The sequence below is a fragment of the Stegostoma tigrinum genome, chromosome 5 (genome assembly GCF_030684315.1).
Source record: "Stegostoma tigrinum isolate sSteTig4 chromosome 5, sSteTig4.hap1, whole genome shotgun sequence".
NCBI classification, from domain to species: Eukaryota; Metazoa; Chordata; class Chondrichthyes; order Orectolobiformes; family Stegostomatidae; genus Stegostoma; species Stegostoma tigrinum.
Window position 1 is genome coordinate 93,141,263 of NC_081358.1, and position 13,920 is coordinate 93,155,182.

The 13,920-nt window shown below is 42.4% G+C and overlaps 1 protein-coding gene across 2 annotated transcripts; it reads right to left on the bottom strand.

Annotated features, from left to right (window-relative positions):
- Positions 1-961: 961 nt before the first annotated feature.
- Positions 962-13,218, bottom strand: LOC125451851 (cytochrome b-c1 complex subunit 7). 2 transcript variants are annotated; one of them, XM_048529505.2, is made up of 4 exons: positions 13,143-13,218; positions 6,181-6,252; positions 5,170-5,336; positions 962-2,532 (listed from the first exon to the last, which is right to left on the bottom strand). In XM_048529505.2, the coding sequence occupies exons 1-4, from the start codon at positions 13,201-13,203 to the stop codon at positions 2,455-2,457; spliced, it is 378 nt and encodes a 125-aa protein (XP_048385462.1). In that variant the 5' UTR covers positions 13,204-13,218; the 3' UTR covers positions 962-2,454. The 2 variants fall into 2 exon arrangements, with proteins under 2 accessions (XP_048385462.1, XP_048385463.1); XM_048529506.2 differs by lacking the exon at positions 13,143-13,218 and adding an exon at positions 12,985-13,099.
- Between the last annotated feature and the right edge of the window lie 702 nt (positions 13,219-13,920).

Here is a 13,920-nt window from a genome sequence, read left to right on the forward strand (position 1 = left end):
GAGGAGGTATTAATGGACAGCCAATTATGTGTTGTTCATTTTGCATCCCTGCCAACTGGACACACTGGAATATTTTCAAAGCATATTTGGTTCCTTTTTAACATCTGATATTTTACATCTTTTTACATCATTACTTACCATCTCTGTAGGGACACTTGCTGTTTTGGCTCCAGATAAAGATATTCACAGAACCAGAATTTAGTCCAATATTGTGATTTTATTTTGCTTGTTCCAACCCTCTTTTCACATAATGAACTTCCTAATCTTCTCCTCCTCAAACAGTCTGCCATTCCAAGATCATGACCATTCAATTCTTTATTCAAAACAGGGCCTGATCCTTAAATGCTTAATGAAATATTTAAAACACATTTCCAAGTATACCAGAGATAACAGTGTACAGCAGGATGAACACAGCAGGCCAAGCAGCATCAGAGGAACAGGAAGGCTGATGTTTTGGCCCTAGACCCTTCTCCAGATTTTCTGAAATGTCTAGGCCCAAAACTTCAGCCTTCCTGTTCCTCTAATGCTGCTTGGTCTGCTATGTTCATCCAGCTCTACACCTCGTTACATCAGCTATAATTCTCACTTTAATTTTCCTGTTTTCAAGAACCGATTTACACAATGACTGCACAGTTCCGATTCATGTCCGTTTCATTCTTCCCCAACACTGGTTGTGTAACTAGAATGTGCAAACTCCACACAGACAGTCACCTAAGGCTGGAATTGAACCTGGTCCTTGGCATGTGAGGCAGCAGTGCTAACCGCTGAGTCGCTATGCTGCCCCATCTTCTATAATGCCTACATAATGGCATTGTGCATCTACCACGTAGGCCTGCAGCAATTCAAAAATGTTCATCAACATCTTCTCAAAGGCAACTCGGGATGGGCAATATATGCTGGTGTAACTAGTTACGTCCAAATCTCATGTTTGGTTAAAAAGTTACATATTTTGATGTAAGACTAGAATTAGAATATCCTTTATTGTCATATACTCAAGTACTGGAGTACAGTGAAAAGTTTACAATGTCACACCCTATGGTTCCACCTTTAGTACAAAGTACCTAGGCACAGAAAATACAGAAATAAAGGGGGAGAAAAGGAAATAAAGATATACTGTGAACAACTGTAAGTAATGTAAGTTAGAAAATCAGAATAACATTAAAGAGATAATCAGTCCTTCAGTATATCAGAACAGGAGGCTTCGATGTGTAGTCTGCCCAGGCTCCTAAGCCGCTTACCGCCCCACCAATCCTCAGTCCAACAATTGTCCACTCAGACCTCTGCCAGCTGTACCCACTCAGCTTGAACGTCCAGTCTGCTAGCTACCGTCACATAGCTTGGGGCTGCTGCCCACTGGCCATCACCACTTCATGCAAACCTCTAGCCAGCTCGCCGTCCCTGCTCCACTTGGGCTTTCAGCCCATTCTAATGCAGGAGAGAGAACACCAAGAGGGGAAAAAGTGGGGTGAAAAGAAAACAGGAGCAGAGGATCTCCATCTAGACCGTCCCATTTTGTTACCGTCTTAAGCACAAGTTTGAAAATATATGTAAATCAAAATCTTAACATAATTATTATTGATTTTGAATTTAAATTTGAATTTAAATTTGAATTAGTGGCAGATAAGCTGTGTGATCAGGGTTGTTTGGCGATCAAACTTGTAAATATTTCTGTTGCCATGGTGATTTCTTTTAAAACACAGAAAGACTTCCGGGAGAGTAACGGGATTTGGCTTACATTAGGAAAATTTACAAGTAAATATTGCAATGCATTAAGCTTTCAGATAGACTATTTTTGGGGGCTTAGACTCAACACTAATATCTTGGAAAACTGATTTTCAGCTTCAATTTCAGCAGGGTTCTTAGCTAAAGCTCTATGTATCAAGCAGTTGCTCCTTGAAAAGGGATAATTTAGAAATGTGTAAAGAATTTTGTTTAAAAGTTCCAGATGAGAAGTAAAAAAAAGACAGCTGTTGAGGCTACTGCATTAACAATATAGACAGATTTTTAATCTGTAAGGGAATTGAGACTTGTAGTGAAGACAGTAAAGTGGAGTTCAGCATTATCAGATCAACCATGATCTCACTGAATGGCAGAGCAGACTGAGGATCAAATGACCTCTTTCTGATCCTTTGTCTTCTGATCTTAGTAAAAGTTTGATTTGAGAAAGGTATTTTGCTTCTTAGTCAAATGCGTGAAGGCAAAATTTCATTTTATTTCTTTTAAATATTCACAATAGTTTTACTCAATGGCAAAAGAAATCAGAAAATGACTTTTAAATTATTCTGTACAAAACAAAACAAATTGTGTGTTTCCATAGTTTACAGCACAATTTATTTATTCAAGAAGGGAATTATTATCGTGGCTGCTGCCAATGGCCAATTAAAAAATCAAGGGCTTTAAATTTGCTGTCGAGATAGTAACAGAAACAGAGGAATCAAAAATTAAGGCAACAAATCACTTCTTATTCCATTCTTCTTTTTCCTTTCGTTCAGCAATAACTTCTTTGAGATATGGTTCTAGATAGCGTACATCCTGCAACAAACAAAGATGTGCCTTCAGTTGTTGAGGTCATGAATGAAAAAATCTATCACATCTAACAGCATAGTTATTTACACAAATAACATTAAAAACTTTTCTTGAAAAGAATAAAAAAACCTGATGTTTTAACTGAAGGAAAATCCAAAAGTAGGTGCTATAAATAGAAAAGAAGAACAGAAAATTGCTGAAAAATCTCAGCAGTCCAAAGACGTGCAGGTGAGGTGGACTGGCCATGCTAAATTGCTCATTGTCCAGGGATATACAGGCTGGGTGGGTTAGCCATGGGAAATGCAAGGCTACAGGGATAGAGTAGGGGGTGGGTCGAGGTGGGATGCTGTCAGTGTTGGTGTGCAGCCGAAGGGCCGAATAGCCTGTTTCCACACTGTAGGGATTTTATGATTCTAAATCTGGCAGCATCTATGAACAGAAATCAGCGTTAAATGTTTCAGATTCAGTGATCCTTCTTCAGAACTGATGGTAGCTAGGAAAAGAATGATTTTTATGGGTTGGGGGTGGATGTGAATGGTAAGTGGAGATAGAGGCCAAAAATGAGAGAAAACCCGTTGGATAGATAAAGGACTGGTTAAAAGGTCAGTGTGGGGAATTGAAATGAATTGCTGCTAATGGGGACTGTTAGTGGCTGACAATGGGTAGTGTGTGGTAGCAGCCCATGTGATAACAAACCCTGGTGAACGGGAGTGGAGGAAAACAAAGAAAGGTGTTCAAGTCCTAAAACTGTTGAAATTATCATTAAGTCCAGAAGGCTGCAGGGTTCCCAAGCAGAAAATGAAGTTCTTTTCTTCTAGCTTGTGCTTGAGCTTCATTGGAACACTGCAGCAAGCATGAAACAGACATGCTGGACAGGGAACACAATGCTGTGAAGTGCTGGGCAGCTGGAGGCACAGGGTCTTTTCTTGCAAACGGAAGGAGGTGCTCTACAAAGCAGTCACCAGTCTGCAATTCATTTCCCCAAATGTAGAGGAGAACACATGGTGAGCAGCAAATAAAATAAACTGGATTGTGTTTCACCTGAAAGGTGTGCTTGGGGCCTTGTTTAGGGAGGAGGAAGAACTAAATGGGCAGGTGTTACAATATCTGCAATTGTAGGGTAATGTGCCACAGGCATGCAGGGACGTGTTGGGAATGAAGGAGTGGACCAGGGTGTCTTGGAGGGAACAGACCTTGTGGAAAGCTGACAAGGGAGCAGAGGGGAAACACGTCTGGTGATAGCATCTCATTGGAGGTGGTGGAATGATCCCTTGGATGTGGATGCTGGTAGGATGATAGGCAAGAACAAGAGAGTTCCTATTGCTGTTGTGGGAGGGAAGAGAAGGGGTGAGGACAGGTGCAAGACATGAGTCAGTCCCAGCTGAGGGCCCTCTCAACTACAGTGCTAAGGAATCCTTGGTTGAGGAAGAAGGTGGACATTTTGGAGGCCCCCTTAATCAAAGTTGACATCATTAGAACAGATGCAAAGGAACAGAGAGAATGGAATATTCTTTACAGGGAATATGGTATAAGGATGCATAGACAGGTAACTGTGGGAGTTGGGGGGGGTTCATGGTGAACATTGGTGACCAGCCTACCCCAGAAATGGAAACAGATGGCAAGCAAAGGAAGAGAGAAGTCAGAAATAGACTAGGTGAAGGTGACAGCGGGTTGAAACTCAAGCAAAAATGGATAAACATTTTCAGACGAGATAGAGAAGCAGCACCAATGATGTCACCGATACACAGGAGAAAGTTGTGGGTGTGGGCCGGCATAAGACTGGATCAAGGATTGATCCACATACCCCATAAGGAAACAGGTATAAACAGAGCCCATGCAGGTACCCATGGCCATCCCTTTGACTTGAAAAAAGTGAGAGGTGTCAAAAGCAGAAGTTGTTGAGAGCGAGGACAAGCACAATCAGTTAGAGGAGGGTGGTGGTTTGTGGGGACGGTTCAACTGTTTTTATAGGAAGTGGAGACCATGGGGGATGGGCATGTAAAGGGACTGCATGTCCATAGTCAAGGTGTGGGGTGTGGGGGTTGGAATTCAGAACACTAACATTCTCTCCATAAAAAAAGACCATGAGCTTGACACTTCAATGTAACATCTTGTTCTCTGGACAAGATCTGTCTAAGGTTTGCTACAGTGCTTGAGTGAAGCTCAGCACAAGCTGGAAGACAGCATCTCATTTTCCAAAAGTGATCAGAATAGAAAATTGCTACAAAAGTGCAATCAAAGGTGACTAGCCTTTCGGTAAAAACTAGGTAGGGATAGAAACATATGCTGATTGGGTTAAATGGAAAGTGATGGAACCACTGTTTATGAAGTGGGCCAAATGGCCTTTTTCTGTGCTGCTCATTTTATATGACTGTTGGTTTGAACCCAGACCTTCCTTCATCAAAAGGGTTAGGGAAAGAGAAATTTCAAGATAAGCAAGTCAGCCATGACTGCTCATGGGCATTTCTAAGCTAAGGGCTCATGCATGCTGCAGGTGCTTGGGTTGAAGATAACTGTCGAGGAAATTGCAGCATGGCTGGAGAGAGCGAAAAACATAATGCAGTGAGAGGAGAAACAGAACAAAATCCTCTTGCAGTAAATGTTTCCCCTTTTACAGAACGCCATACTAATGCTTAAAATTACCTCCTCATATTTAGTCCACATCTCTTTTGGCAGGATTTGATGCTTCAGGCTCAAATCCAAAGCTCGCTTTATACGGAACAATCGCTCATTGTAAAGGTTTTCAGGTAATCGTCTTATAGCCTCTTTCACATCATCATCTTCGTACAGTGTGTCGTCCCGCACGAGTCCTAGAAACAAACATGATATTCTTATTTGTGGTAATTCAGCAAATTTAACTTCCTGAGTGGTAATTCTTTAAAACAAGAAAACATCAAATACTGGAGCAGAACTGACTTATGAGACTAGAAGGAAAATGAAAGCAAACCACAAGAACAGGAAAAGTTACGCCTAAAGGTTGCATTTTATGATTCACGTGGACGGTATTTAGAAGACTACTCAAGAAGTGGATTTTACTTAATTATTTTGGGGTAGCGGGGGTAGTGCTTTGGGTTAGAAATCAAATAATCCACAAATGGTGTCGGCAAAAGAAAGAGGGGACAAATGGTTTCTCAAGGGGCTACTGATAGAGGCTGAGGAGGAGACTGATGGTTAGAAACGTCTCTTAGATTTATAGCATATTGCTACGTCGATGGACAATTAATCCAAATAAGTGCAACAACAAACCCTATGGTAGTAATTTGAGAATTTGAATTCATTTTAAAACAGTGTGTTCCATTTTGAGGATCCTGCCAAGAAGGTACAGAGTCTTCATTAGTATCTCCTAAACTTGAGACTTCCAGCAAGGAATAGGAAACAAGTATTAGAAACAATATCATCTCATGTTTTCATCCAAGTCACACCATGGCCTTACATTGTCTTCCTTCTTCATTGATGGGCCAAGTTTTCTGAGCTTGCTAATTAACAGTGTTGTGGAAATACATTCATTATGTTGGCTCAAGAACTCAGCTCATCACCACCTTTAGAGGACAATTCAGGTGAACAATAAATATAGTTTATGTCAGTGATACTTCCATACGGCGAACTGAAGAAAATATGGGAATGAAATTGAAGAAAATACAATCTAAAACGCACCGTATTTGTTGAATCCTGCAGCATTATAGTACCACTTCCGTAGGCCTTGTAGCAAACTGCTTGTTGCCTTAGCTAGAGAAAGGAAAGGATACAAACAGATTTACAAACATGCAGAAGAGAAAATTCAAATTAGGTGACATACTAGAGTTAAATGCAATGTACGCAGAAACACTGACCAGAAGAAAATTGTCTATCCAAACTCCCTTTCAAAACAAAATAAAAGCAAAATGCCCTGGATGTCAGATATTGGAAATAAAAACAAAATTTTGGAGAGACTTAGAGACAATGGGAATTGCAGATGCTGGAGAATCCAAGATAACAAAATGTGGAACTGAATGAACGCAGCAGGCCAAGCAGCATCTCAGGAGCACAAAAGCTGATGTTTTGGGCCTAGGCCCTTCATCAGAAAAAGGGGATGGGGAGAGGGTTCTGAAATAAATAGGATAAGAGGGGGAGCGGATCGAAGGTGGATAGAGGAGAAGATAGGTGGAGAGGAGACAGACAAGTTAAAGGGGCGGGGATGGAGCCTGCAGAGGTGAGTATAGGTGGGGAGGTAAGGAGGGGATAGGTCAGTCCAGGGAGGATGGACAGGTCAAGGGGGTGGGATGATGTTAGGAGGTAGGGAATGGAGGTGAGGCTTGAGGTGGGAGGAAAAACAGGTTAGGGAGGTGGGGATGAACTGGGCTGGTTTTGTCCCCCCCCCCACCACCCACTGCATCCCAAAAATCAGCCTAGCTCGTCCCCACTTCCCCAACCTGTTGTTCTTCTCACTTATCCCCTCCTCCCACCTCAAGCCGCACCTCCATTCCCTATCTCCTAACCTCATCCCTGCCCCTTGATCAGTCCATCCTCCCCGGACTGACCTATCCCCTCCCCACCTATACTCATCTACAGGCTCCAACCCCGCCCCTTTAACTTGTCAGTCTCCTCTCCACCTATCTTCTCCTCTATCCAACTTCAATCCACCTCCCCCCCTTCCTATTTATTTCAATCCTCTCCCCATCCCCCTTTTCTGATGAAGGGACTAGGCACAAAAAGCCAGCTTTTGTAGTCCTAAGATACTGCTTCGCTTGCTGTGTGCATCCAGCTCCACACTTTATTCCGGAGAAACTTAACAGGCTTGGCATGTAAGGGAAAATAGAGCGTTAATTTGAGTCCAATCTTATATCAGACTTGAAATGTTAACTCTTCCTCCTTCACAGATGCTGCCAGATATACTGTGTTCCTCCAACATTTTGTCTTTTAATACTGTTTGTTCTTGGAATTTGAGCAATACCAACAAAATAACATTTATTGTATAAGCAAAATCCAAACTTGTAGCAAACATTTCAGTAGTGAAATGCACATACATTTTAATCTAAAGTGAATTTAGGTTAGCCATGGTTCACCCCAAGATAAATGAAAACACAAGACTTAGAAGCAGAAGTCAGCAATCTAACACAGAACTCACTGTACCAGTCAAAAACTAATGGCTGACCTGGACACTTTCCCATTCACCCTCCATAACCCCCAAAATCTTGAGTAGGGAGCAATCTGTCCTCAGCATGAAAGTATAACGATACCGTCCAATCTAAGGACTGATGAACAAAATCTAAGCTAATATTGACATTCTGCATTGCTGGAAATGCTACGCCTTGGTCGTAACATGAACCCAGGGTCCTGACTGATGTGTAAAACAAGCATTAAAAAAACACAGCACTATTCTAAAAGAGAGATGGGAGTTCTGCCATGGTTATGGCCAATAACTATCTCTTAACTAACCAGTAAAGAGATTATCAGGTACAAAAACAGGTATTGCTGGAAAAACTCAGCAGGTATCAGAGGGGTTGCTGGAAACAAAACAGACCAGCTCTGCTGAATTTTTCCAGCAATTTTTGTTTGTCTTTAAATTTTCAGCATCCACAGTTCTTTGTATTTTTTTCCCCGATTCTGACCATTAGCACATTTCTGTTTGTGTTAACTCACTTCCAACTTCACAGCAGTGACATCTGAACATTTTTTGTTGCTGCAAATGTTTTGGGACACAGATTATGAATGGAGAGGTCAATTCAAACTTTACATATTTCTCACTGGATTGAAAAGTCACAGGCTATAGCTTCTAAGATAGAGGGGGGAATGAGGCAAAGTTACCTAAATCTAGGAAATGACTCTGCCTTAGTTTACGAACTGGAGGATGAGTAAAACACTGGAAACACAATTGGGGGGGGGGGGGGGGGGGGAATTTCTGGGTAATTTTTTGAGGCAGTAATTCCACAACCATGGTGATAGATGGAGCTTGCTACAACTGTTTAAAATAGTCATGATAGTACCAAAGGACCATTTCTACACTGGTGGCCCATTAATCCGAGGTTCACTATTTCTCAGGAAAGGGATATAGTCGAGAAGGCGAAACCTTCATGGTGACCTGGGGATATCAGCAGGTGTAGGAATTGAATCTGTGCTGTTGGCATCACTATTTCAAATCCTGACATTGCCACTACAAGTACAAGGCGCATTGTGTAATAATGCCAAGGTAGGGACAAAGAACTCTGGATGTTGGAAATCTGAAACAAAAGCAAAAATTGCTGAATAAACTCAGCTAGTTTGGCTGTATCTGTGAAAATGTAAACTTTGTTTTCTCTCAAGTCCAGTGACTTTTCTTCAGAAGGTTTGAAGCAGGGATACTTTATGGCAGCCAGGAAGAAATCCGAAAAGGGAGAGGGATGATGCAGCTCCTTACTCCATGCCAGAAGTCAATGATAATACCACTAAAAAAGTCAGATTGGACCATTAGCATGGAACTCAATATACTGGCAATAACAGGAACCTAGCTTAAACAATGACATTGAGTTCAGTACTCCTAGCTACAAGGTATTTCAGAAAGAAATCGATAAACAAAGACAGATGATGACAGTATTGAACAAATAAACTATTAAGTAATGGATAGGACTGATAGAGGTGAAGATCAAAGACAGGATCTACGGTATTTGTTTAGAATTAAGAACCAAAAGGAGCTATTACAGGACAGGTTGCACATGACTAGCCATCAAATAAGGGTACAAGATGATAAAAGAAAGAAATTTCCAGAAAAATTACTGAAAGATGCAAGAACTACATAGCAGTGATAAGGAGACATTTCAATTATCTGCAGGTAGGCAGTGTAAAAGGCAAAAAGGAAACAAATAGTCCTATAGTGTACTCCAACTGCTCTTATTTATTTCATTATAACTGGAAACAGAGAAAAGAGACAAACAAACAGAGAAAAGAGACAAACAAACAGAGAAAAGAGACAAACAGCACAGGAACAGGCCCTTCGGCCCTCCAAGCCTGCGCGGATCAAGATCCTCTGTCTAACCTGTCATCTATTTTCTAACAGTCTGTGTCCATTTGCTCCCTGCCCATCCATGTACCTGTCCAAATATATCTTAAAAGACGCTAACGTGTCTGCATCTACCACCTCCGCTGGCAACGCGTTCCAGGCACCCACCACCCTCTGTGTAAAGAATTTTCTACGCATATCTCCCTTAAACTTTCCTCCTCTCACTTTGAACTCACGAGGAGGATTAACTTTAGGAAGTTGAAAGAGAAACTAAACCAGGTGGAATAGCAGCAAAAATAGTAATGGAAGATTATCTGGGCATTATCATTTTCTTGTTTGAGGGAGCTTGCTGTTCATATATTGGTTTGTGTTTCTTACATCACAATAGTGTATGTGTATCACAAAAGTATTGCATTGAAAGTGCAAGCCTACTTCTCAGTATTAGTATCTTTGGCTTGGTAGGGCATAATTTCAGTCTGCCAGTCACATGAAATTTAAATAGTAAATGAGGGAACTAAAACTTCATTAAGACAGACTGATGAAACGGACAGACAGATGGCAGATAAACTAAACACAAAAGGTATGGCCATAAATTAGGAAGAAAGAAAGGAAGAAATACAAATTAAGTGGCACAATAAAACAAAGAACCGCTATTGATGGAAATCTGAACAAAAACAAATTGCTGAAATAAATGAGAAGGTCTGGCAGCATCTCTGGAGAGAAAATAGGGTGAACATTTTGGGTGCAGTGACTCATCAGGTGCTATCACACCTACCGAGTTTCTCCAGCAATTTCTATTTGTTATCAATTAGGCGGCATAGTTTTATGGGTGAGAACTGAGACAGAGGTTTGGTCGAGAGGTGAGGGGTGAAGAGGTTGTATGGTGCAGGTGAAGAGCAGGGCGCACGTGCCCCTATCTTTGAAGGCAGTAGCTCAATAGAAGAGATTACAAAAAGTCACTAAAGGATCCTTAACTTTATCTGACTAAGAAAGAACATTAAACATTACTCAAACATTACTTGGGCTTTATCTGGAGCAAGGCGCATAATTCTTGGAACCTAAATTTAGAAGAAATGCCAAAGCATTTAAAAGGATGCAGAAGACTTTAGTGAGATATAACTAAGGATGAGGGATTGAGGTTGTCCTCCCAACAGGTTTGATAAAGGTTTGGGTTACACAAGGGCCACTTGGTGCCTGATCTCAGAACAGGCTTAGTTCAAAAATGGACAAGAGAGCTGAAATCCCAAGGTAAGGTGAAAATGACTGCCCTTGATATTGAGACTCCATTTAACTGTGTGTGGCCTCTCATGTTACAGTTGATCTTTCTCTACACCTTCTCTGTAGCTGAAGATGATATTCTGCATTCTGTTCAATTACCCTAATGTAATTATATAAGTAATGATTTGTCTGATTAGCACATAAAATATTTTTCATAGTATCTCAGTACATATGCCAGTAATAATGAATCATTGAATCACCAAAGTGTGGAAACAGGCCATTCAGCCCAATGGGTCCACACTCAATGACCCTCTGAAGAATATCCTACCCAGACCCATACCCCCACTATATCCCGGTAACCCTGCACTTCCCATAGCATTCAAGGATGTGTAGGTTGGCTATGGGCAATTTAGCATGGCCAATTCCCCTAAATTGCACAGCTTTGGACTGTGGGAGGAAACCAGAGTAACAAGAGGAGATCCATACAGACATGGGGAGAATGTCTGTGTGCAGTTTGCACAGTGACGAGAGGGTGGAATTGAACGGGGTCCCTGGCACTGTGAAACGAAGCACAGAGTCAAGAGACTTCGCAAAACCAGAGGCAATGGGAATCAGGGATACTGTCTGCTGGTTGGAGTCATACCTAGCACAAAAGAAACAGTTATGGTTGTTGGAGGTCAGTTATCGCAGCACGAGTTCTTCAGGGTAGCGCTCCAGGCTCAAGCATTTTCAGTTGCTTTATTATGACATTGCCCACAAAGGTCAGAAGTGGGATGTTTTCTGATGATTACACGACGTTCAACATCATTCACAACTTGTCCAACACTGAAGCAGTCCACGTCCAAATGCAGCAAGACATGGACAACATCCAGGTTTGAGCTGACAAGTGCAAGGCAATGGCCATATCTAAAAAAGGAGAATCTAAATCATTGTCTCTTAACATTCATAGGCATTATTATCACAGAATCACCCACTGTCAACATCCTAGCTGTTACCACTGAACAGAAACTGAAATGAACTAGCCACATTCAATGGCTATAAGACCGGTCAAACAACTGCACAGCACAATGCCGGCTCCCCAAGCCACAAGTCAGGAACTTGATGGAACACTTCCTATTTGACTGGATTAGTGTCAACAAGAAGCTTGACACCTTCCAAGGCATAGCAGCTTGCTTGATTGTTTTTGGATGTGGTGCCATTCACTCTCTCCAACAGTAACAGTTTGTACCATCTGCAAGATGCACTACAGAAATTGAATTGGGCTTAAGATAACAGCTTCAAAACCCACAATACTACCAGCTAAAAAGGACAAAGACAACAGATGTATGGAAACAGCATCACGTGAGGAGTTCCCTTCCAAGACATTAATCACCCTGACTTGGAAAAAACATCACTACCTTGTCTGTGTTACTGGTTCAAAATTCTGGAACACCTTCCCTAACAACATTATTGGTCTGCATAAAACAAATAAGGTGTGGCTCTTTTTTTTAAAAAAGGCAGCTCACCACCACCTTCCAAGGGCATCCAGGGTTAGGGAATAAATGCTGGCACAACCAGCAACTCCCATATACTTTGAACAATTTTTTTAAAAAGCAGTAAGGAGAAACTCTCAGCAACTAAAGGGCAGTGACTTAGAAGAACAGGTGGCAGTTGAACCCAAGTCTCTTGGCTCAGAGGCAGGGATATTCCCAACACGTTACACGAGCGCCAAGGAGAAAAAAAACACATTTAAAAACATTAAGTACTACTACTGACAACTGAATGTATTTATCCCAACCGCCAAATTATCTGGAATATTCTACCCGAAGGAATGGTGAAAATAAACTTAACAGTAATTTTCAAGGAAGAGTTGAATAAATACTCAAAAGGAGGAAAATCCAGGAAAAGCCACCAAAAGAGGCAGTATTGATACGCTCGGCCGAATTGCAGTGAGGAGCAGAGTCTCCAGCTTCCGGTCGCGATTTCCGCTGGGGTCACCTTGAACGCTGTAAACACAAGTTGTTCCTCTCCTCCGCTAGATCTCAATGTCAAGAGAGTCACTGCAGGGGACAGCTACTGGAGCTGGTCACTGACGCCATGATAGACCCGGTACCTCTCCCATCACTAACCAACCACGGTCGGGACCCCGCAGTCACCTTACCTCCCCCACCCGTCCCCGGAGGATCCCCACACATCCCTCTCAGAGACAGGCTAAGGTGCCCACTTCTCTCACCAACTCCACGTAGAAAGCGCCAGGAACTTTATGCATAGCCGGACTGTTTCCCTCTCCCCTTCCCGTTCTCCCTCACCTGGGGCTCTAGCCGCCATCTTGCTGCTTAGGAGCTCAATGCGACTGCGCCACCCGTCAAAAGTTGCGGCGCAAAGATGTAACGTAAACGCGTCGCGTGACCGCGGTTTAACGTATTTACACGCACTCGATCGGAAGGACAGCGCCGACCCGACTTACATGCACGTGCCCGATGTGAGTCACAATGACTGCGCGTGGGCCAAAGATCGTACGCCGGCATCGTCCGCGCATGCGTACGTGCCTTTTCCCCGTATAAGTGGTGTCTGTTCCGGGTTTGGTGCTTTCCAGTGAGTATGGGACTGACGGCGAAATCACCTTGTTAGGCAGTAATACAATGCAAGTTTTCATTAATTTCTTCGCATGGCAATGGCGAACAGTGTAGCTCCCGGGCTGTAAACACAAGTTGTTCCTCTCCTCCGCTAGATCTCAATGTCAAGAGAGTCACTGCAGGAGACAGCTACTGGAGCAGGTCACTGACGCCAGGATAGACCTGGTACCTCTCCCATCACTAACCAACCACGGTCGGGACCCGATGGATTGTAGGGGGAAAGGACAGCATTCATAGATACAGCGCTCAAGCCACAAACTGCACCAAAGATGAAAGAAACTAAGCACAGAAGAAAAATTAATTCCACAGCCCCAAGCAATATTAGTGCCTTTGTCCAGGAGTTTATGGATGTGTAGATCTAGATTTCTGTCATTTATGGCATTAGTTTTCTGCTTTTGAACACAAAGCATCTACATGCATTCAATACAGTCAAGCTCAAGGAACAACATCTCATAGTTACATTACAAATATTTGCAGCTGTCCTGTGTTTGCACTGATGTCGTTTTGTTTATAAGATGTGGGCATTGGTTGCTTGGCCAGGATTTATTCCACGTCTGTGAGGGCCTGGAGAAGTTGATGATGAGCTGGCTTGAATGCACCAGTGCTTGC

Excerpts from the sequence above, each read along its gene's own strand:
- LOC125451851 (XM_048529505.2), bottom strand. The coding sequence starts at position 13,203 with ATGCCGGCGTACGATCTTTGGCCCACGCGCAGTCATTGTGACTCACAT. Across the intron at positions 6,253-13,142 it reads CTCACATCGGGCACGTGCAT|CTAAGGCAACAAGCAGTTTG; the intron begins GTAAGTCGGGTC and ends TCCTTTCTCTAG. Across the intron at positions 2,533-5,169 it reads TGTGGACTAAATATGAGGAG|GATGTACGCTATCTAGAACC; the intron begins GTAATTTTAAGC and ends TGTTTGTTGCAG.